The sequence below is a fragment of the Emydura macquarii genome, unplaced genomic scaffold, assembly GCF_026122565.2.
Source record: "Emydura macquarii macquarii isolate MOO-44397 ecotype Brisbane River unplaced genomic scaffold, CSIRO-AGI_Emac_v2 contig_1027, whole genome shotgun sequence".
Classification (NCBI taxonomy): domain Eukaryota; kingdom Metazoa; phylum Chordata; order Testudines; family Chelidae; genus Emydura; species Emydura macquarii.
In genome coordinates, this window is record NW_027131164.1 from 5,240,303 (window position 1) to 5,265,135 (window position 24,833).

Consider the following 24,833-nt stretch of genomic DNA (forward strand, 5'->3'; position numbering starts at 1 on the left):
TCACTTCCTTCTTTCTGTCCAATAGTTTTTCCATTGTACCTGGGTTCACAGAGGCTTTGTGTGTGTGTGTTGGGCAGGAGGGGGGATGTTAACTCATTGTAAAACAGATTCTCTTTTTGTCTTATTAAACCCATTGGCCATCACCCCTAACAGAGGCCTTTTTAGAAATTCTCCCTTATCTCATTAGTTATTCTTTGAACCAGACATGCTCTACTTTGTTCCTTCTGGCCAAATAACTTATTTTAAAGATGTCTTCCTTCTACTTCCTAGCCTGGGCCTGTCTTAAAAACACATGTATATTTTCTTAAGCAAGCTCCAATTCATCCTCCACCTCTGTTCAAATGCTTTCTCTTCCTTTGGCAGTAAGGGGGAAATTGAACCTGGGTCTCCCACATCCCATGCAAGTGCTGTGACAACTGTGATGAAAGTTACAAGGAAGGGAGAGGTATTTCCTCTTCCTGTAGCCAGATTCTGAATGGGACCCCATCCAGTAGGTGGCCTCCAACTACACTTACCGGATCAGGCCCTGCATGAGACTCAAGCAGTGCAACCACCCATACAATATAACCCGCACATAGAATGACCCCAAACATCACTCTGAAGCATCAAATGTCTGTTGAGTCAGTGGGAAGTGACAGAAACAACTACAAGCATCTCTGGGAGCTATTTTTGTTTAGAATATCACCAAGTTCAATCATCACTGGGATTTGTGGTAGGTTGTGTTTCAAATTCTCAGCCATGTTTGGCTTTTTTACACACATGAATTTACAAATTTCATGTCTGACATCATGGACTTTCAGCCACAGGGGCATGCACAGGAATTTAAATTTGATGCATTTTGGAGGGGCACATTCTGTGCCAGGTCCTGAGAGATACTTGCTCTTCTCCCCCTGTCCTGGCCCTAGAAGGAGGAGCTTGCTCTTCTCTCCCCACTCCCATGGCCAGAAGATTTCTGGGCCCCTGACAATTATTGGGGGAGCCTGGCCCCTGCTTACCATCCATTGTGCATGCCCGAGTTCAACTACTACTGTCTGCATAAAAGCACAGTATAGGTTATTTCTATACATGGAATGAAATGCTGTTGAAAATCTCACAAGGCACCTATCCACATCTTCAGATGTTTAAATCCTTTTAAAAATCTTGTCCTATAGGCTGGATTCAGAAAGATATTTAGGAACCTGGCCCTAAGTCTCAGGCATGTTCAAAAATGTTTATTCTAGACCTATACGACACCAGCACCTATGGGAAATATAGGGTGTGGGCAGGGGAGGTTGATGAGCAGATAGATTAGGGTTGGAAGGGATGTCAGGAGGTCATCTAGTCCATCCCCCTGCTCAAAGCAGGGCCAAATCCCTCTATCCTCAACTGGCGAGAAGAGAGAGTATGAGTGGGGGGTGGCTGTACTTTACTATAACCTCAGAACAGGTCATCCCCATCAGTACTGCCTTGGCTTACATGCCTGGCTCCTGCCAGGGCTCTCTGGGCACGAGCCATTAGAGAGCAGGGAAAGTAGTGGCCCAGGTGAGGATGAGATGGAGAGTGCAGCATCAGCGCCATATCGGGCTGCTTTGCCATCACCTTTGTGTGAATGCTGGACAAGAGGGGTGATAAAGCTGAGCTGCAGGGGCCTCCCAGATAAGGTTTGTCTACACTGTGCATTAAATGTGGGTCTGTGGGACCCAGGCTTGTGGATTGTGTGTAGCCATGGTTTAGTTGCTAGACTCAGGTCTCACAGCCATGCTAATGTGTCCACACTGCACTACACAGACCTTCTGTGGCAAAACAGCAGGAGGGGGACTCAAGTCCAGGCTCTGACCCACTCCCTCAACAGTAGGCTGATCAGATGTCCCCGATTTCCAGGGACAGTCCCCAATTTAGGTACTTTGTCCCTGGCAATAACCTGTCCCCAGAAATGTCCCGGTTAGCTTTGTCACCAAACAGTGGTTTAAAAATGTGGCAAAATTGTAATAAATAAATGTGACAAATAAAATGTAACCTCTGCACTACACTTCAGATTTTACTCATATTGAAATCACAGGTCTATGAAAACGGCATAAATACTGTATATAATTAGCCTGCTCTATTATACCTGGTCTATCTCTCTACCCATTGCTGTAACTATGGCTACAAGACTTTCACATGGTAAGGTCAGTTTGACTGCACATGTGGTGTCAATGATGATTGCAGAAGTGCTGTGGCGCTGTCCAGGAAACGTGTTACTTCAACAACCAACTACAAAAAGAATTTTCTTTCTTGCGACCAACTACAAAAGGAACATCAGTCTTATATACAATATGACATTCTGTATTCACCATTTCCAGCAGAGGCAGGAGGACATCGATAAAAGAACATGAAGGTACAAGTAAACACAAATCTGCCTTAACTGCCCGTGCCGGTCCAAGTTCTGTAACTTCATATTTTTGTAAAGTTGAGACGAAACAGAGTGAATGTGACCTTGCTACACAAAAGGGAATTTTTGCTTATCACACCATTCGTCACAACCACAGTTTAAGATCAATGGACAGTACCTTAAGATCAATGGACAGAGTTTAAATAGAAAATTCTACAATCCCAAATTTAGTTGTGCAAGGACAAAGTGTGATGCAATTGTCACAAATGTATTCGCACCTTGGGCAACAGATGAACTGAAACATGACCTGGACAATGTTGAATTTGTATCGCTTTCAGTTGATGCCTCAAACCACGGACATGTAAAATCGTAGCCTATCTTGGTTCATTATTTTAAGGTATATGATGGAAGCATGTCCATGGAGACAAAGCTACTTGCTTTTGTTGAACTAAAAGATGAAATAGCTGAACCAACTGCAACGGAGATCCTTGCTGTTATAGAAAAGTTTCGGCTGGAAAATAAGGTTTGTAGCTTTCTCTGCCAATAATACAAACACAAACTTCAGCGGGTTACGCAGAGAAAGGAGAGAAAAATGTGCACACTAAAGTCAGGGCAGCCTTACAATGGGAGGTGATAGGCCTTGGATGTCCTGTTCATATCATTCACAACTGTGCCCGAACTGCATTGGATACAATCCCTGTGGATGTTGAATATATATTTACCAAGATTTTCAGGTATTTTCACAATTTCACTGTTCGAGTTGAAAGACTGAGGAGTTTTTGTGTTTGTGGGGTAAGAATACCAAAACATCCTGGGGCACAGCAATGTCTTGCAGCTTTCAATGTTACCTGCTTTTGAAAGAGTACTTCTATTATATGAGCAGCTTAAGTCATTTTTTCTCTCAGAAGAAAAGTGTCCAGTTGTTCTTTGGAAGATATTTGAAGACCCCACGACTGAGCTCTGACTCACTTTCATTCAAGGTAATCTGTCATTTTTCCATGACACAATAAAATTGCTGGAAGAAGAAGACTGCTGTGCAGTGGAATCTGTTGACATCCTTAACAATCTGGAAAAAAAGCTCTCTGCAAGGTATGAGGAAGACTTTGTGCCAGTTTTAGTCGTTTTCTCACTAAAGGAGCAAGAAGGGGCTAGGGTCTTGACACATGAGTTATATTTTAATGTTTCTCGATCTTTTTTGACGTGTCAGTTAAATACATACACGCATGGGGAAAACATAGATGACCTTAAGACCTGCATTGTCTGCTTTTGAAAAAAGTGCCTGCAAGGTCTGAGATTGAGAAGGCAGTCAAACTTCTGCAAATGAAATGCCCAAATGTAACAATTGATCAAAATGCTCTGTCTGATGACGTGACTTTTCTTAATGAATGTTTAAGAGGGAAATTAGGCGAATGGAGTGCATCTGCTATGTTGGTTGCTTACAAATGGAATGCAGTCATGACACATTTCACAGAATCTGAGGTACCCCACGCTAACCTGAAGAAACTAGCTGAAGTGATGCTCTGTCTGCCAGGCAGCAATGCACCCGTTGAAAGGGCGTTCTTGCTGATGAATGACGTGTGCAGGGCAGAGAAATCGAGATTCAATGTACGAACCGTGAAAGCCATTCTCGTTGTGAAAACGAACTTTAAACCGTCCTGTCTAGAATTCGTGGAAAAACTCACCTAGAACAAGGATATTCTTCAGCAGATACATTCATCGGAGAAATATTCCAATTAACGCAAGCTTACCGTTCTGTCGTCAGCCTGAATGATAACACTGGTATTTTCTTTGCGTTTATGGATTGAATGTGAGAAACAAGCGGTATTTAAGTTAGCTATAGCTATCTAGCTACCTCAGAGCAGCTGTTTCTACATAACGTGTATGTCTCAAAAGCAGTAATTCCCGCCTACCCCCCTCCGCCCCTAAAAATAGGTCCCCCAAAATCTGGCCAGCCCTCAACAGGCTCCTAGGACCGGCCTCCTGAGGCTTGCAGGCCCAAGCCACCCCGGCTCGGTGTGTGGGCGGAAGGGGCCTGAGTCAGGGCCGGGCTCAGCGCACACCCGGGGAGGGAAGGAGGCGCCCCCCACGTCTCACCACCCTCGGGCAGCTACAGGAAATGTATGAGCATTGCCGCGGGCAGGCCAGGGCGCGTCCCCCGCCGGCTGCACTGGCGCCAGAGTGGGCCGCTTCCCACACACACACACACACACACGGCGCGGGAGAGGAGGGATAAGCTGGCGGTGGCCGGGGGAAAGAACGATGGGCGGGAGTCGTAGGCAGAGCTCGCGCGTCCTGCCTCCGGCCCGAGACAAGCCCGGAAGTGAACAAGGTGTTCGCTTCCGGGGCGGTTGCTAAGGAACGACAGGTTGCTAGGGAGGCGGCGGCGGCGGGTCAGTAAAACACTGTCCCCTTCGAGTCACGCAAGGGCCGAGACCCCCCCACAGCTTCCCGCTGCTGCCCCCAGGCTCCGCAGGATGTTCATCTACCTGAGCAAAAAGGTGAGTGTCCGTCCCGGCCGCCCACCTCAGCCGGCAGCGCCGAGCCCGCCCGGCGGCCGGGGTCACGGGCTGAACGGGACGGGAGCCACGGCTCTGAGCTGCCCCGCGGAGATGCGGGGCCCTCCTCCTCTCTACCCGCCGCTGGCAGACGCCTCTCCCAGGGGGCCGGGAGAGCTGGGCTCGGGTCCGCTCTAGCGCTGCCCTGCCTGAGGCTGGTCACTTCTCCCCACCCCCGCGCAGTTAGAGAGCGGGGCCCGCCGCAGGGTGACCAGATGTCCCGATTTTATAGGGACAGTCCCAGTATTTGGGGCTTTGTCTTATATATTCCGCCCCCTCCCCCCCCGCCCTGTCCCGATTTTCACACTTGCTGTGGTCACCCTACTCCCCGGCATGCTGTGCAGACAAGGTGGGTCGGGGGCTGGGTCCTCTTCCCTGCAGCCTCCCCCTCACAGCTGACCCCAGAAGCGGTGCCAGGCTGTTGGGCAGATTTATGCCGATTTTAAGGCCAGAAGGGCCATGAGACTGGCCCCCTCTGAGTTCACACAAGGCAGAGACCGTCCCTCAGTAGCCTCTGCATCAAGCCTGAAATATCTGTTTGAGCTAGTACATGGCCCTAAGCACTGAAGTGATGTGGGGAGTATTTAAACTGCCTTCTTTAGGCACCCTAGCCTAGGGAGATCCCCATAAGTCCAACATGAGCAAATCCCACTGCCCTTATCCCTTTCTCCCCCAATGTTTGGCACCTCCCCTCAGCATCAGAGCAGTTTGCTTGAAAGATAAATAAGTGGACCCCTAAGTGAGGTGTTTCTAAGAAATCCCCTATTTTTATTGATTATTGTTACACTTTCCCTCCCCTGTATTTGACTCCCTTGCTTTGTTTATTTTTGTATAACTTTACATGAATGGCTTTTGTATTTTATCAACTTTTAATTGTAGTAATGTGTTACAATTCTGATAAGTTGCTGGAGCAATTTATATTATAATGCATGGTATCCCAAGTGTATTTGATTAATGTTTGTGGTTGGGGTGTTTTCAAAATAAGACATTATTACTAATAAATCCAAATAAAAATATTTTTTTTCTTTTAGATTGCAATTCCTGGTAATGTTCGACTAAGATGTATATCTTGGAACAAGGACCAAGGTTTCATAGCCTGTGGTGGAGAAGATGGATTGTTGAAAGTTTTAAAATTAGAAACACAGACAGGTAAATGAAATTTTGGAACAAAATCCACCAGGTCTCTGAACCCTTAAAGTGGCACTCTTCTTCAAAAGTAACTTTGAAATATGACATTGTGGGATTCCATAAAAACTCTGAATACACACAGAGATCAGATTTATAGAGTAAAAAGATGTCATTTTTACAGTCCTATTATTTAATGCCATTGTCACTTAGATTGCATTTTTTAAAATATGATTTTAATTTATTTCCATCATATGGGTATCCCTGTTCATTTTTGTCTGATGAGTATCTGTCATCTAGCTCTAAATTTCTTGGAACACGGACTGTGGGTGGAATTTTCAAAAATGCTTAAGCCCAAGATCCACAAAGGTATTTAGATGCCAAAGTCTCATTTGTAGGCATCACTGTGATCCACAAAACCTCCACTCGGTTACCGCTTAACTTTGTAGGGCTAACCTCACTAAGTGCCTAAATAGTTCCTGTAAATGTTCCCTACGCACCTATGTTTCAGCCTTTAAGCAGGGGCACCGCACCCTCACTCTAGGTGTCCGCCCCTATGTCTTGCCTAAGCCCCAGTATGATCTACTAACTGGGGGAAGATAGGTGGAGGAGTGCCTATCTTGCCTGTTGGGTCTGACCCAGTAGGTAAGTGCAGAGGCTGCCTAGCTCTGCAAAACAACCAGTAGGGAGAAGGAGGCCCTCCCTTATAACCTTTAGCCCAGTGATTATGGTATTCCCCCAAGATATAGGAGATCCCCAGTTCAGTTCCTCCCTCTGTCTGATGAGAAGTGATTTGAACAAAGATCTTCCACCTCTCAGATGGGTGCCCTAGCCAGTGGACTATGGGCTATTCAGACTTGGGTCTCTCTCCAGTTGTTCCACTTCAACAAAATATTAATTGGGCCAGAGAGAGCGACAACCACTCTATAATCTAGTGGTTAGGGCTAAAAGTTATATAGGAGGTCCCCTTCCCACCCCATCCCATCCACAAAGGTATTTAGATGCCGAAGTCTCATTTGTAGACATCACTGTGATCCACAAAACCTCCACTCGGTTTACATGCCTGTCTAACTCTGTCTTGCAAAAAGTGACTTAGGCATCTAAACTGACTGATATCAGGAGAGGGGGTTCCCAGTTGTGAATCACAAGAGCAGATAGGTGCCTTCTCTAGCCCAGGTTGAGGCACCAAAATCCAAGAAGGGGTGGGGTTCAGAACTCACCCCTCTCATTGACATCCCTCATTGACTAATTTAGGTAGCTTCCTACCATACTGTGCTGGGTTTTGTGGATGGTATTCTAAGGTACCTGTCTCTGTCCATTCATTGTGTAGGGAGCTTAGGCGCCTAACTCAGGCATTGTGCATTCCATTGTTATTCCAGTGATTTTTCTAGGTGCCTAAAAGTTAGGCATGCAATGCCTTAGCCCCTTTGTGGATCTAAAATAATTTAGCAGTAAAAGTCCCATTGAAAATCACTTAATTACTTACAAATGCATAACTTTTTCTCTTCAAGCTACAGTTCATATTTAAATAGGATTGTGCTGGCTAGCAGTCAATATTCGTTTAGTTTAAAAAGAGTGTGCTACTTGGATTGAGTTCAAATCTGAGAGTTAAAGTTATTAAACAGTTCAAATCTGAGAGTTAAAGTTATTAATTATTAGAATTATTAAACAGTTTGAGAGCTCATTTTAAAATATTTATACTAGCATACTAGTCAAATTAAAGTAGACAATAAAGGGAAATGGCTTTGTTTTCTCTGGAAACCTCTGGATCCTGATGAGAGTCTGAGCTTGGGGAGCAACTGGGGGCGAGCACAGGTGCAGCTAACAAACCGTGAGGCGTAGCTAGAGAATGGCCCACATCTTGCAATACTTTCTTCTGAGAGTACTTTTATTGAAGTCAATGGGATTGTTTTCATGAGTAAGGATTGCAAGACCTGATTCCAAATGTATGAGTTGATATATTTCATTTATTACAGATTTTTATAATTTTTTTGTTTTTGTTTTTTTTAGATGAAGCTAAATTAAAGGGACTTGCAGCTCCTAGCAATCTTTCAATGAATCAGACCCTTGATGGTCACAGTGGTAAGAGTCACATTATGCTACTCTATCATCTTGTATTTAGTACTAAAAAATCTAGAAGTTGGAGTAAAAATACAAGCGGTTAATATTCTGTTGTGAAATTGATAAAATAATTTTATTATTGTGCCATTTTCCATTATAAAACTGGAATAGAGACTACCAATATAAATATCAGTCATGTAACAGCTTGGCCATCTACTATTATTAATTAATCTAAGGAAATTATTTAAGTAATCTAAGGAATTCTATGTAATCTAAGGAAAGTATTTAAATGGGCAATGTTTCCAGTATTTGCAATGGCTTCTAACACCTGGCAGGGTGGTTTTCAATTTTTATATAGGTACCACAGTAAATCATACAAGTAGGGTTTGTAGTTGTAGGGCAGGGATGAAGAAGTGTGGAATGGCAAAATTTCAGTGCTGAGAGAAAGGGCATAAGGAAATTGGAAGCACAAAAGAGTACTCTTCGAAGTGTTCCATTGGAAAGGGTCATGGGCTATGGAAGGTGGAATTTCAAGAGAGTCAAGGCAACCATTAGGTACACTTAGAGAAAGAGAGGCTGTTTTAGGTTATCAAGATAACATCAGAGAACAGTCTTTTGCTCATTGTGAATATTTTTGGACGTAAGCTATGTTGGTTATTTGGTATTTGAAGGCCATATTTGAATGTGATGGAAGAGATCAATTCTGAGAAAGGTTAGTGGAAATGTGATTAGGCTATAGAAGATTAGAACATTGATGTATTTGATCCTGAAGCAGACAGGAAGTTGGTATGCAGTGATGTTGTAGTCATGCTGCTCCCAAGATATTAGATATTGGTAGATATTTCTGAGGATGAGAGTGACTTGAGTCTAGGCGAGGAGATAGCAGCCACTATTTGTTAAATTCAAAGTTTGCAAAGTTGGGAAGAAGGAAATAAAGAAGGGAATTTTAGTCAAGGTAAGAGGAAATGAAGGCATGACAGAGTTTTGGCTGAGAAATGGCCTCATTAACTTCTAATAAGGATTCAATATAATAGTCTGCTTCATAGATCTAAGAAATTTGGGACGTAAATCAAATTTTGAGGCCACATCAAACACCTACATACTGAGAGTAGGAGCAATTGAGAGATTTGAGTCTCAGATGGAATAGTGGTCTGCAGGATGCTCTTTGTAATAAGGAGAGAGATTTTCAAAGGCAGAAATGGCAATTAGGACCTTAACTACCACTTATGCCTTTGAAAATCTCCCCCTAGTAAAATGCCAATTATTAGATCCATTGACTTAAAGAAAGTTATGACGAACCAGGAGTTGATGCGGGTAAGGCAGGCAGAAGCAGAGGAGAGAACAGAAACCATGAACGGATACAGATTTGGGCTTTATTCTCATAGAAGTAATATGTACGGTTAAATTTGGAGAAACTGTGACGGGGGTGAGGGGGGAAGAGATTAAAATAGATGAAGAAGTGGGGGCAATGCAATAGAGGTCTGTGGAAAGAAGAGTGTTTATTGCCAGTCACCAAAAAAAAAGTGGCTGAAAAAACAGAATCAGAATCAGCAGATCCAGAAGATTCCAGAAAAGTGTGGTTAAAATTAAAAAGGTTGTAATAATCTTTATTATCTTAGACCATTTCCTGAGTAGTATAAAAAGTGAATTTTATATAATTTTCCAGGTTCTGTGCAAGTGGTGACCTGGAATGAACAGTATCAAAAGCTAACTACCAGTGATCAAAATGGGCTTATCATTGTGTGGATGTTGTATAAAGGTATTGTATGGGACGAGTCTGAGATTGGGTAATATACCATAGTGGGTGATTTTGAGATTGAATAATATATTTTTAGACTTTAATTGCAGATCTCAAAATAGGTGTAAAGTATGTTTCAAGTCCTTATTTTACAAGCTTTTAATAACCGGTCTTAGTTGTACACATTTTCCATAGTGTAATCCCATATAAAGTATGAAGTCATCTTTCCAGAACTGCTTTCAGAAAAGATGTCCGTTTTCAAGCATATACTTTATTCAGCAGCAAAGAATTGAAACCTTACAGAAAACCTGTTGAACTGTACAAAGAATCAGAGTTCCTTGGTTTAGGTTTAGTCTCAGATATTAATGTTGAACAATTCTTTGTGCTATAACAGTAAATGCAGGAAAGATAGCACACTAGTGGAGCTGTTAGCTCTCAGAGATCTTGCCTAGAGCAAGAGACTATAGAGTAACTTTTTCTATAGAATCTAGAATTATTCCATGAATTTATTGCATTGTCATAAATTAACTAGTGTATTATAGTACTCATCTTCTATGTTAAAACAAACCAGCATACACATATATATTAGGAGAGAAAGAGAGAAAAAATCTTTGTTGGAGAACAGAGTCCTTTGTCAAATTACTAGAGAAGTAGAGTCAGTTCAGTTCTCCTTCTTGGATTCATTAAATCAGGTGGTTTACTTTTCCTAGAATTAATTTTACTGGTATAGCAGAATCATGTACATCAGTGCCAGAAAATACTCATTAGGTCATTTAGTCCATTACCCTGTCAAAGAAAATTGTTTCTACAGTATGTTGTTTATGTGTTGTCCATTAAATGTCTTAAGCAGTGGAGCTTTCACTACTTCCCTTGGAAAACCTATTCCATAATCTAATAGCTCTCACTCTAGGTAAATTTTTAGTTGTTCACGGTTATTTTAAAGTTATATCCTACATTTTTTTTTAACTTGATCATTTTACTTCTTTTTACCACCCTTACTAGTTCTCCATCGTTGGTGTCTGCACTTTTCTGATACTTGTTGTTTGTAATGATGTCTTTACACTTGTTGTCATTTGGCCCACCTGCACATCTTAATTTATCAATCCCTCCGTCACCTGTTCTCTGCACTTCGTTCCATGTGTCAATATCTTTTTGGAAATGAGCTGTTTGGATCTCAACACAGTGGACACCGCAGTGATTGGTAGTTTATATGTGCCCATATAATTTCCAGGAGCTGGCTCACCAGAGTTTTACAGAAAGGGAACCATAGCCTTCTTTTTTTGTTTTACATTGCCTCTGCATGTGCAGCCCAACGCTACATTGGCCTTCTTTTGTTGCCGTATTACATAGCAAAATCATATCTAATTTTCTGTCCAGTCTCACCTCATTCTTCATTACTGTTTCACAAATTTTTCCCTTTTGCTGAATATTTGTATTTCAGTTAAGCTGAATCTAATTTTATTTCCATATTTCCAAATGCTCATATTTATAACCTTTATATTATTTCTTTCTTGTGTTTGCAACACTTCTCAAAGTTAATATCATTTGTGAATGTATTAATCGTGCTATTTGTAGTTTTTGTAATGTGACATGTAATGATTAGCCACATCAGAATATATCTTGGGTTACTTCTAATAAACACAGTTCACTTAAAGGATTGAAAAGTGAAAGGTACAACTGAGTTTCATTCTCTGATAACAGGTGCTTGGTATGAGGAGATGATCAACAATAGAAATAAATCTGTTGTTCGAAGTATGAGCTGGAATGCTGATGGACAAAAGATCTGTATTGTGTACGAAGATGGGGCTGTGATTGTTGGTTCAGTGGATGGTAAAGTTATTACTATTATTATTTGTATTACCATAGCACCTAGGAACCTTAGTTGTGTACCAGGACCTCAGTGTGCTACGTGCAGTACAACCACAGAACAAAAATATGGAACCTGCCCCAAAGAGCTTACAAGCTAAGTATAAGACAAGTGACAACAGATGGTTACAGACAGATGAGATAGTATTGGTCATCATGATAGACAGTGGTCTCAGCACACCAGCTGCCTAACTGTTGTCAAGTTTTTTATAGACATCAGAGCAAAGGAGGCTTTGAAGGAAGATAATGCATTAGTTTTGCAGATGTCTATGAGGTGCTCTTCCCACGATAAGGGGCAGCATAAGAGAAAGCACTAATGTGTTTTGTTTGAAAATTTAAGAAGTGGTTTATGGAGGCTGGCATCAAGGGCTTATCAGACCCAGGATTATCAGTTTTGTTAAGTAATGTGGTGTTCTGGAGTTTTCTCTCACTCTCAGTAATTCTTCTTGGAAAACCTGCATAAGCCAAATAAAGATACACCAATTTGGAGTGAATGTCTGGTTTTCCAGTGCTACAGTGTGGCAAAAGTGATGATATAGTTGTGGTTCTAAAGTCATATTTATTCTAAGAACTTATTTTCAGGCACTTGTAACTTTTTCCTAGAAAGGTTACCCTTCTTGCAAAAATGTGTGTTCCTTGTTCTCCAGCCAGTGGTGATTTTTTTTTTTTTTGGAAGTCTGATAACTTAAGCTGAATGGAATGTTATCTGAGTATGGAAAAAGGATGTTTTTTTCCATACTTTTTACACACTTCACCATTTTTCTGCATATAGTTAACCTGAATGGTTTAATTTGAAAAGATCAAATTTTGCACAGTTATAGTAATTGAGAAATGAATGTTTTACTGAGTTCTGGAAAAATTGGTTGAGAAGTAAAGAAGTGATAAAAGCGAGAAAAAAACAAGTGCCAAATGCTTCATTTTCCTTACTAATTTAAACCTGTACTGAAAGTAGTTTTCCATATGAATATATGGTATCTGATTTTTCATATATTGAAAAAAAACAAAAAGAGGGTTATGTGAATGCACATGCCCATGTAATTGAAACAAAGGCATGACATGTATATTGCTCACTGTTCATTTTTCTTAATTTAAAAAAAACAAAAAACAAAAAACCCAGCCAAACTCTGTATGTCTGGCATGTCATTGTCTGAGATTTTACTTTTGCAAAACTTGAGAAATACAAGATTATGTTTTCCACAGTAACCGTAACTGACTACACAACTTTCTCCCTCGCTATAGGTATCACTGAGCTAGTTGCTGTTGAAACTGTAACTTTGAATTTCTTCATCTGTTTATGTAGTTTTTTGCATTTGGGTAACTTGCATCATCTTTTTAATTCTCTGGTATGATTCTTAAGTTTAATAATTTTCTGTTACAGGTAATCGTATTTGGGGGAAAGATTTGAAAGGTACACAACTGTGCCATGTAGCATGGTCCTCAGATAGCAAAACTCTACTCTTTGGAATGGCAAATGGAGAAATTCATATTTATGACAACCAAGGGAATTTTATTGTAAGTTCAGAGTTATGTACTGTAAGATATGTATGTCAATGATCTAATTTTTAATGTGTCTGAACTTGTATCTATAGTATCTTTAAAGGTAGTAGCAATAATATTTTATTAATTTGATGGTTATGAATTTTCAGAATTACACAAGTCCTATGTGAAGACTTCTTCTGATTTTTATGCAAATTTTTACACTATCAAGTTTTCTAATGTAAATATTCTGGGAAAGGTTAAACGCACCATCATTCTGAGCAGCTAAGTGAACATAACATCAATTAAAACATTCTTTGCCTTGCAATCCACTATTTAAAAGATAAAATTTAAAACATTTATGTACACGCTAGATAAATGAAATGAAGCTAATACATCATTAGTACTAACATATCTTTGGCATCAAACAGTGCTTCATTTTCCCACCATGCTATTTAGAAGTGAGACAAAATTTTAGTGTATTAAATTAGAGCTCTTAAACAAATTACATCTCACCAGCAAGTCCTTGAAGAAGAATAAATACTTATAATATTGTTTTATATTTCTGTTGGTGTGTATTTTACTTGCCATTGTTTAGTTTGATCTTCCAGTTACGTGGAGTACAGGAATAATTGTTTTAAAATCCTTAACAGAGGCAGGGGTGTGTGCAAGCGGGGGCAAGCAGGGGCATGGGTTTCCCCAGTCGGCGGGTGCACAGAACTCAGGGGCTGGGAGAGCGAGATCCTCCTGCCCCAAGCCAGGGTGGGAGATGACAGCTCCTCTGGATGCCGGGCTGCAGGGGCAGTTCCACCAGGGCTGCAGGCAGCTCCACCGGGGCCACGGGAGAAGAGGGTAGTGAGCTTCTCTGGCTGTGGGGGCCACAGAAAGTATCCCTCCAAAAGCGGCCACATTTTTATTCCTGCATGCCCCTGAACAGTAGCAAAGCACCAACTTTTCAAAAGCACAGACTTCATTTTTTGGTATGCTTGGAACCACATTCTTAATCTTAGATGTGTAACATTACATTTTAGGCAACAGTGTGATACAGTAAAATCCTGTTAATTGTCCATCCTGATGGACAGCCTGTTGCCCCAATTAACTGGATGTATCAATTAAGAGAAGAGGCCATTTAAAAAGAAGTCCAAAAAGACTTGAGACATATAGACAAAAGATATATTCCTTTTGTTTGATTTTTTTTTTAAATTGATAATTAAAAGAGGTCAGATACAAATAGATGAAAAAACAGTAGCCTTGAAAGAAGATATTTGCCACTCCCTATTATCCCTTCTCAATCTTTAGCCCCACTACCATATGTCAATGGTAAGTAACCAAATACCACTGTTTAAAAGTGGGCAACATTTTTTGTATCCTCACTCTGCTATTTTAAAACTCCGTGCTAACTCTTTTGGAGAACTGTGTTCAAATTCAGCTGGGATCTAGTCTCAAACATGGTTTTGGCTTAGCATTGTTTAGCATCTGTTACTCAAACAAAGCCTCCCAGCTTGTTTATGGAACAGTAATGTGGAATATGCACTAAACCGTTTTGAAAACCACTGTAGCTTTTTTGCTAGTGTAGAAAAGGCATTAAACAATTCCAGATATTTTGAGTCTTTTCCTTGTATGGTACTTTGTCACCCAAAGTTCATGTTATTAAGAGTATGGGGGAAGGGTGGGCCAGGGTGACTCTTGAAAACATACTGTAGTAGTGGGTTACAAATATATAAAAATCTTAGCTCTTTCCCAGTTCTCTCTTGAATTCCTTAAGACTTAACATCTGCAAACTTTAAACAAACGGCCTTTTAGAGACCTAGTTGGAAAATTATCGGTTGAAAAATGCTGATTCATCTCCACCAAAGCTTTTAGTAGGAAAGGGATCTGGGTGGGTTTTGACAAATATCCAATTTAGAAATAAATCTGGGCAGGGAGGGGGAAATGTTTTTGAAATTGTCAAAATGTCCCCTTTTGACATTTTGAAAATGAAAATTCTTTGGTTCAAAATGACTTTATTTTGAAGTTTGTTAATTTATAGTTAAAAATTAATAATAATTTTAAAAGGTTGACATCTAGATGAAACATTTTAAAATTATCAAAACAAAATGTATCAGTTGACCTGAACCAATTTTTTTTTTCAGATTTTCAAGATTTTAGGTTTTTGTCCTTAATCAGGATGGGGAAATCTTTTTGAATTCTCAAAAGTTTTCCTGGGATTGGAAAACCATTTCCCACCCAACTCTAGTCAATTATAAGATGTTGGTATAAATATGCGTTGTGTTTGTAACCAGCTTAATCAAATATGTGATAGATTTGTTAAATGATTAAACAATTCTATCTCTAGATGAAAATGAAACTGAATTGTTTGGTGAACGTAACTGGAGCATTCAGTATTGCCGGAATACATTGGTACCCTGGTACAGAGGGCTATACTGAGCCAGATTGTCCTTGCCTTGCTATCTGTTTTGACAATGGAAGATGCCAGATAATGAGACATGAAAATGACCAAAGTAAGTACAATTTGCTTTTTAGCTGAGCAAAGTGAGGTCTTATTCTCAACTTGAAGAAATTTCTCTTTTTGTCTATAATGCCATAACTTTGGAAGGGCACATCTCATCAATTCCAAAATGTCAGGGAATGACCAAGGCATCAACAGCTAAAATCCTACTGATTTTTGGTGGAAATTATAAAGGGGAAATGGGGGACACGTGGAAATGTAGTATTTGCTTGGCTGACCCAGCGGCTTTAACCACCTCTGTAATTGTCTATAGATCAAAGAACCAGTTGATGGGCCCCAGACAGAAAGAAAAGCAATTGTAATGGTGGGGGAAATGGGAGGCTCACACAGAGCTCCTGGAATAGTGGGAGAATAGGACACCTTGCTATTGGGGGGCACACAGAGCTCTGGCCATGGTAAGGAAGGGGAGGTTGGGGAAATAAGGGGACACAGTGCCCTTGCCATGGGGAGAAATGGAGACGACATACAATGAGGAGAACATGGGGGGGACACAGCATAACTGGCATGTGGAGAGGTGGGGGCACACATGACATGCTGCAATGAGGGACCACACAGTGCCCCTGGCATGTGGCAGAGGGGGTAATGGAGTTGCACACAAAGCTCTAGGCATGAGGATAGAGCTGGTAGGGAGTCCCTGAAATGGAGGAGAATGGGAAGGTGGCACATAGGGAGCTTGTGGGGGAATGGACAAATGCAAGGAGTCCTTGGTGTATGCAATGGTCTACAGAAGCAACAAAGTGTGTGACCCTTTAGTTATAACATTTAGAATAACTTAAAATTAGGTGTACCTAAAACTTGACCTGATGGCCTTTTTGCTCAGGTATGGGATACTGAACATTGAGCCATTTTTGTCCAAAATTTGTACTTACCGTTTTTACACTTTTCTTTTTTATTTCTAAAAACCAGACCCTGTTTTGATTGACACTGGTATGAATGTTGTGAGTATCCAGTGGAACCACTGTGGAAGTGTGTTGGCTGTGGCAGGCTTCCAAAAAGCAACTACTCAGGATAAAGATGTAAATCTTGTGCAGTTCTACACTCCATTTGGTGAGGTAAAATATGTAATATATTTAACATCCTACTGCAGATGTAAATTGTGCACTGTCTAAAAAACCCCAAAGCAACCAACCTCGTTACACATCTTGTTTGTATGGTGATTGCCCAAACTATGATCAGTGTGTCAGAAGTGCACTATAGTTTGAACATATTAAGAATATATTAAAGTCTTCTAAATATTTTTTTCAGGGATTTTTTCTACTGATTTGCATACTGATTGCACTTATCAAACAGTATTAATCATCATGATTCAAGAAGTTCATTGTGTGAATTTATTACTGCACAGCATTAGTATACTGTGCTGTAACTTTATTCTTATGGGCCAAATTCAGTAAAACTCAGTACATGATACCTGATTATCAGTGCCATTGGCTCAGAAACTTCTGGAAGCGATAATAAATTGTATCTAACCCCCTCATACGTCCATTGGGGATGTTGTTTTGTAAAGAGAAAGATTTTTAAAGGTATTTAGCTGCCTAACTGATACCTTTAGAAATCTGGCCCAAAGTGTTTTATACTAGCTTTTGCTTTTTTCTCCCTTTGATGTAGCTAGAGCTTAATGCCAGGCCACCCATCCAGTCTCCTCCTTCTAAGTGATGGGTTTTCTATATTTTTTGTTGGTGATGCTACTCTCACAATAGATTAGAAATAAATATATTAGCCAGTCAGGCCAGTTCTGCAGATAGTTGTGGTAACTTTATAATAATGAGTTAGGTCTTTCATTTTGTTCTGAAAGTGGTAAGATCCAGTATCATCCTGATTTCTGGAGGAAGATTATTCCACAGCCTAGAATATATAGCGCCAAATCTTTGGAAAAATTTAACTAGTGTCTTTGCCTACTAGTTTTATTACATAGGTGATTGAACCAAGCATTCCGAATTAATGCAGAAATATTCATAAGTAAACATTCTAATTTTGAATCTATGGAAAATTGTGTTGGACTAATTCAAACACTCACAGATGTTGGCTCAGGTTTTCAGAAAATGTCCTCTTTGTGAGATGTAATTTACTTCCATAATAAGTTTTGGATTTAGATGGCTAAGTAGCTATATTACACACACTGTCGGATGCTTAGTCATACAAATAGTAAAAATTTGCATCTTCTGTTAATTTGGGCACAAAGTTATGCCCTCGAAAGGGAGGCCAAGCTGAGGTATGAAAATCAGGCTCAGATGCATTGGCAATCGGTTCAACAGAAGCCATATCATAAAGATCAAAGCATACTAAAGCCCTGATTATTCAAAAACTATGGACGGAAGTACATATACAGACATGAGTAACACAATATACAGAATAAAACTACTTGTGTAAATTATTTTTACCTGCATACGTGTCTACAGGATTGGGGCCATAGTCAGTCTGTAAAAACATATGGATATCAAATGTGGCGTCTTATGTCTATCAAGAGTTAGTAGTTCATTGGTTATAACTTCACACAGTACTGTAAAATGGGAATTTACTATCTGTTATAAATTGTATGATTTATTTCTCTGTAATAATTAAAGGACATAACTGGACATTTAGCTATCTTTCCCCACCCCCCTTCCGGCTTTTGAAGATGGGATGGGGTGAGGGAAGGGAAAGAGTTAACAAGGTTGGAAAAGATTTATTATTGATATCAATACAATTTTGTGTGTGTGTGTGAATTTTTTTACAAATTTGATTGTACATATACCCACGTCATAGGATGGGCATGTAATCAAAACAAATTACAAAATTTGTGATCTTTTTGTCCTAGCAGTTGTGATTGGAAGTAGCACCTCAATTGGCTGCTATGATAAATAGGATTATAATGTCAGGATAAACAAAACTCTTGAGAAATGTCAGTACTGAGTTATTAATGGGAAGTTTTATTTAAAAAGTGGCTCAAATAATATATACTTGTGGACTGAAAGAAGATACATGCTTGTATTTGTATTTTAATATTTAGTTTTGTGAGTTTGAGTTATGAGTGAGTCATATTGCAAATGTTGTAGATTTCTCTCTCTGACTAAAAAAGACAGCACAGTGAAGGCAAAGAGTATTGTATGGTAATGCAAATTAAATTAATTTCTTTTTTTGATCTGTGTAAGAGTACAGGAGCCAAATGTTGTGATCACTGTAACTTTGGAGTACTGCTGGTGTAACTGAGAGTGGGATTTAATCTTAGATGTCTAACCATTTGTCTCTAATGATGTGGTGGTTCTAGTTACTTTATGGTATATTTTAAATATTCTCTTTTTTAGCATTTGCGTACACTGAAAGTTCCTGGCAAACAGATGTCAGCATTGTCCTGGGAGGGAGGTGGACTGAAGATTGGGTTAGCTGTTGATTCTTTTATATATTTTGCAAACATTCGACCAGATTACAAGGTAGGTAATAATGTAGCATTTGACTTACTGGAAGTCTTAAAACATGGTTATTATCAGAAAATATAATTGTAAAAAACCATAGACTCTTGGACTGGAAGGGATCTCAAAAGGTCTTTTAGTCCAGTCCCCTGCATTCAAGGCAGGACCAAGCATTATCTAGATCAGTGGTTCCCAACCTTTTTGGCTCAAGGGCCACAGATATCATTGTTACAACCCTGAAGGGCCAGTCTCCGCCACAGCCCTCCCTCCATCCCCCCACTTCAACCAGACAGAAGGAGTTCAGCGAGGAGGCTGCCTCCTTCCTCTCTGATCTCCCATCCTCTTGACTGCAGCAGGGAAACCGCACTTGTCCTGCAGCCCCATGCGCTCCACTGGGGTCCCTAGACGCTGGCTCCCTTCTGCAGCCAGGGGGATAGAAGATCAGTGCTCCCCTCCCTCTGGCTCCAGCAGGGACACCAGTGCGTAGGCACCCAGGCAGAGCGCTTTGCCATGCTCCCTGTTACAGCTAGGGGGAGGAGAGTGCTGATCTCCCGTCCCCTTGGCTGCAACAAGGAGCCTGCATCTGTCTTTTAACCACGCTGCAACACGCTCTACCTGGGTACTTAATCAGCAGCTCCCTTCTGCAGTTAGTGAAAGGGGAGTGGCGGGCCACTTTGAAAGCCCTGGCAAGCCACTTTTGGCCCCCAAGCCACAGGTTGGGAACCACTGATCTAGACCATACCTGACAGGTGTCTGTCCAACCTGCTCTTAAAAATCATCAATGACAGAGATTCCACAGCCTCCCTAGGTAACTTATTCCAGTGCTTAACCACCCTGACAGTTAGGAAGTTTTTTCCAACGTCCAACCTAAACCACCCTTGCTTCAGTTAAAGCCCATTGCTTCTTGTCCTATCCTCAAAGGTTAAGGAGAACAATTTTTCTCCCTTCTCCTTGTAACAACCTTTTATGTACTTGAAAACTGTTTTGTCCCACCTCAGTCTTCTCTTTTTCAAACTAAACAAACCCAATTTCTTCAATCTTCCCTCATTGGTCATGTTTTCTAAACCTGTAATCATTTTTATTGCTCTTCTCTGGACTTTCTCAAATTTGTCCACATCTTTCCTGAAATGTGGTGCTCAGAACTAGACACAATAGTCCAGTTGAGTAATCCACAAGTAATCAGCGTGGAGTAAAGCAGAAGAATTACTTCTTGTGTCTTGCTTACAACATTCCTGCTAATCCATCCCAGAATGATGATTGCTTATTTTGCAACAGTGTTACACTGTTGACTCTTGTTTAGCTATGACCCCCGGATGCCTTTCCGCAGTAATCCTTCCCTAGGCAGTCTTTTCCCATTTGCATGTGTGCAACTAATTGTTCCTTCCTAAGTGGAGTATTTTGCATTTGTCCTTGTTGAATTTCATCCTATTTACTTCAGAGCATTTCTCCAGTTTGTCCAGATCATTTTGAATTTTGATGCTATCCTCCAAGGCACTTGCAAACCCTCCCATCTTGGTATTGTCTGCAACTTTATAGATGTTCTCTTTATACAGTTATCTAAATCACTGATGAAGATATTGAACAGAACCAGACCCAGAACTAATCCCTGTGGGACCCCCCCCCCCCCTTGATGTGTCCTTCCAGCTTGACTGTGAATCGCTGATAACTTGCTGGGAATGGTTTACCAACCAGTTATGCACTCAACTAGCTGAATCTAGGTTGTATTTCCCTAGTTTGTTTATGAGGTGGTCATGTGAGACAATATCAGAAGCCTTACTAAAGTCAAGGTATACCACATATACCGCTCCCCCCCACCCACAAGCCTTGTTACCCTGTCAAAGAAAGCTATTAGGTAACTTGTTATTGCATATATCCGCTCCCTTTGTGTATGTATTCACCACACAGATTTCTCACCAAAAATACCTTTTATTACAGTCATTAATGCGCAGCTAGTAAAGCAAGCTATTTTCTGTTCTATGTTAGGTGTTATCAACAAAATAGTTCAGATTTTATTATCTGATATTGTGCAAAGTGTAAAGAATGCAGCTTAGTCTTTGCATACCAGATTGATCTTAGAGTTCTGACAGCCTAAAATGTTTTGATTTCTAAACTGGCCAGATATATAATATGGAAGCTATTAATGGGAACTAAATACAAACCATGGAAGTGTTATGTCTACAGGCACTCTTTTTCTAATCATTACTGCACTTTAAGACACTTTTAACAAACTAATTTAGAAACAGAGTTATCAATTTTTCATGGCTTCTTAGATGAGAATCTACTAATGTTTGTGATTAGTACTTCAGGCAGGGCTAGCAGGGAAGCAGGAAACTTCCTTTTTCTTGAGCGGGGGGGAACTTATCAGTTTCTGAAGAATCCACACTTTTATTTTAAAAATATAACCCACCCTTAACATATTTGACCTTATTTACACTGAAAAATTGGGCGCATACTTCATCATCAGTCTAGCATCACTAGTTGTAGCAAGGGTGGAAGTTGTGGCTGGCTCAGGGCTCAGGTGTGTCTATTGTTGTTTAGTTAAATTTTACTCTGATAGGGCTAGTTTTCACCGATAGTCACCCTGGCCGTGTCTGCAATACCATTTCCACCACTGCTAGCACCGATGAAGCAGCTTTGGTGGTAAATTATGGGTCTGAATTTTTCCTCTGTAGATGCAGCAGATGACTTCAAGGTTAACTTTCCAAAATGAACCAGCACCGTGCTGTCTTTGTTAGTCTGCAAAAAGACAGCCTGAAACATTAGGAAGAGATTAAAACTGATTGATGCAAACTCTCCAGTCATATAAATGAAATCTTAAATCTGTATCTCAAACTGCCACTCTCTTTATTCCCACTGTAATTCAAAGCAGTTATATTACATTTGTTTTCCTGTGTGAGGGCAAGTCTACACTTAAAACGCGACATAGGCACAGCTATATTGGTGCAGCCGCACCACTGTAGCACTTACGTGAAGACTCTTCTACACTGATGTAAGAGTTTCTCCTGTCAGCATAGTTAATCCACCTCCATGACAGACGGTAGATATGTCAATGGGAGAAAGCTCTCCTGCCGACATAGCACTGTCTACACTGGAGGTTAGTTTGGTATAACCACATCACTGAGGGGTGTGGATTCTTCAAACCCCTGAGCGATTGTACTTACACCAATATAAGTCTGTAATGTAGACCTACCTAAAGTTTGTAACCAGTCACCAGGATAGATGATTCAAAACATGGTTTGTATCTGCCCATCATTAAGGCCCTACTTAATTTGCAATAATCGGAAATTGTGGATCCCGCAATCTTAGGCTTCCACCACAATTTTGTCAGCCAGGCGGCTGACAGCAGGAGCCCTACATGTCAGCTGCTCGGGGACAGCGGGAGTCTTGCCATGAAGATGGCAGGGCTTTGGCATGTTAATGATTGTAATAGAGTTGCAGCAAAATGTTTGATAATCAAAAATATTAGCAAGCTTAACATAATATTTTAGTGTTTATGTTGTTCTAGCAATTTTTTTTTAAACAAATAGGTCTTCTCTGGCTTTTCCAAATAACTGTAGTTAATAAAGGTCCGTTATTACTTTTCCGTGATTTTCCATGTCTTGTCCGCAACTCAACCACAATTATTTGACAATCATCTGCAGTTCAAGTAGGGCCTCACCCATCACATAGTTAAAACTCCACTAGTAACCATGGCAGCTAAGAGTATTTCACTCCGATCCAAAACCTTGGCTGGTACCCAGTAATCAGTTCTGCACTGTATTTTTTAGAGCTCAGACAGGGCTCTCCGACCATGTTTGTGTAACCAGATTTGTTGGTCCTCCTCCTTCTCAACTCTCCGTGTCATAGAGCATCCCAGAGAGTATTGGACCACATGCTGATGATGCTGTTTTGTGTCTGTGAAGCTGTGAAGAGTATCTCACAACTGTGAGTGCCAGCCTCAGGGCTGACTGCTAAGAAACAGGGCACAAGCCCCAAACTAGTTGTGTGTTCTATACATAGATTTAACCAGTCAAGTATCAAGTGTGAACACTTCAAGCATTACAGCAGCCTTAACATGGAATCACAGTCCCCTTGGATGCTCCAATCTAGCTTGCCTTTGTGGTCAATAGTTCCTTACATCAAAAATCACAACAATATTCAGGTTACTCCCAGTCCCAGAGGACAGTGAATTACCCCAGGTCAATTATTTCTGAGATCACACATTTCTGAGATCACACGCCTGTTGCCAATTCTAGAATAAACTAACTAAAGATTTATTAACTAAGAAAAAGAAATGCGATGTATTTATAAGGCTAAAGCAGGTAAATTTATATACATAAATGAGTTACAGTCTTAGATTTCAAAAGATAATAGAAGCTGCTGTAATATGCAAGGTCTATGTGTCCTTTAGGGCTAACCCAAGCTAAGCAGTTTGGGCATCTTTTGCTTATGCTTAGAAATATTGCCCTCTCCAAATTCCAGTTCAGTTTACAGTTCCTTCTGGTTAGGCATTTTTATTTCCTTCCCTCAGAGTTAAAACTGATAGAACAAGTGTTGGTGCCAGTCTCCTTTTCATGGGTGTTGGGTGGCGAGGTAGTCAACAAAGTCTTTATCCTTTGAAGTTTCACCATGGCTCATTTGGTTTCAGTGCGCAGGACTAGCACTTTACACTAATTAATGCCTCTCCTGTTTGGTGAGTTACACAGTTACAGCAGTTTACAGTGCAAACACTTAATATAACTTTATACCATGGGCTACAGATGTTATAAGTGAGATCAGCACATACAGCATCCTACAATCATTTAATCAAGTTTATACAATTAAACACATTCTTATCAATTTAACATCTGTTTTAACAATGCTAACACAAGGTGAACCAGACTGGTTTCCAGCCCAGTATTTGTCAGTGTTTGTTGCATCCTAGGGGCCTTGGTATGGGCTGGCATCTGGTCTGGCAGCATCACAGTGTCTGTTTCCTTTGGCATCCTGTGCTGGAGACATGATGAGAGAGCTGCTTAGATTTTCCCAGCATGCACCTGTACAAATACCATTGAGCAGTGAGTGCAAATATGGTTGTAATGGCAAAACTACTTCTATATGAACAGAAACTGAACTGTGTTATTTGTAACTGGTCACAAAATTGCAGTTAAAAGTAGTAATGTGAAGAGGTCATTACCTTTATCCCTGTAAGTGCTGTATAGTTTAAACCCATATGTCTGGGACACTTGAAAGATCCCACTCTCACTGAAGTCTGCATAGACTTCTAACACATTTGAATAGTGTAAGTGACTATTGGATCGTTTGTAAAGATTTGCATCAGCCGCTTCACCTTTTAGAGAAAATCTGATATGAATAACTTTATTCGGTGCAGTTGTATTACGTTTGTTTTCCTGTGTTAAGTTAAAAAATTATATAATTATAGTACCTGCAATACACTTACTAAAAGGCAAGTAGACTGACATCTGTGTTTAGGTACAGTTAAAAAGTACTTATAAAATCTTTACACCACTTTATTGTTGTACATGACTTTTTAAGGTGACAAAAACAGCAGTACAAAGTAGGCTCCTGGTTAAGAACTTAGCAAAGCATTGCTTTCCTGTTTTATCTGATGTCATCTGATAGCAAATATATGCTGTCAGTGTGCTGAAAAAACTGTGATCTGAACAGACTATTCCTTACTATTCAATTTTAAAAGTAACATAATAGTGGAGAGGGATGATTGAAATAATGAATTGAAAAGATTGCTTATTTATTTTAATCACTGAAGTTTTTGTTAACTAGTATTTAG

General features: G+C 40.3%; 1 protein-coding gene across 1 annotated transcript in view; it reads left to right on the forward strand.

The window, feature by feature from the left end:
• Nucleotides 1-4,714: 4,714 nt before the first annotated feature.
• Nucleotides 4,715-24,833, forward strand: part of WDR35 (WD repeat domain 35) — a 91,916-nt gene continuing 71,797 nt past the window's right edge. Inside the window, exons 1-9 of the mRNA XM_067544725.1 lie at nucleotides 4,715-4,848; nucleotides 5,937-6,054; nucleotides 8,041-8,112; nucleotides 9,758-9,850; nucleotides 11,531-11,659; nucleotides 13,074-13,207; nucleotides 15,507-15,672; nucleotides 16,587-16,732; nucleotides 18,962-19,087. Coding sequence (XP_067400826.1) covers nucleotides 4,825-4,848; nucleotides 5,937-6,054; nucleotides 8,041-8,112; nucleotides 9,758-9,850; nucleotides 11,531-11,659; nucleotides 13,074-13,207; nucleotides 15,507-15,672; nucleotides 16,587-16,732; nucleotides 18,962-19,087 — 1,008 coding nt within the window. The 5' untranslated portion in view covers nucleotides 4,715-4,824. The remainder of the gene's footprint in view (nucleotides 4,849-5,936; nucleotides 6,055-8,040; nucleotides 8,113-9,757; nucleotides 9,851-11,530; nucleotides 11,660-13,073; nucleotides 13,208-15,506; nucleotides 15,673-16,586; nucleotides 16,733-18,961; nucleotides 19,088-24,833) is intronic.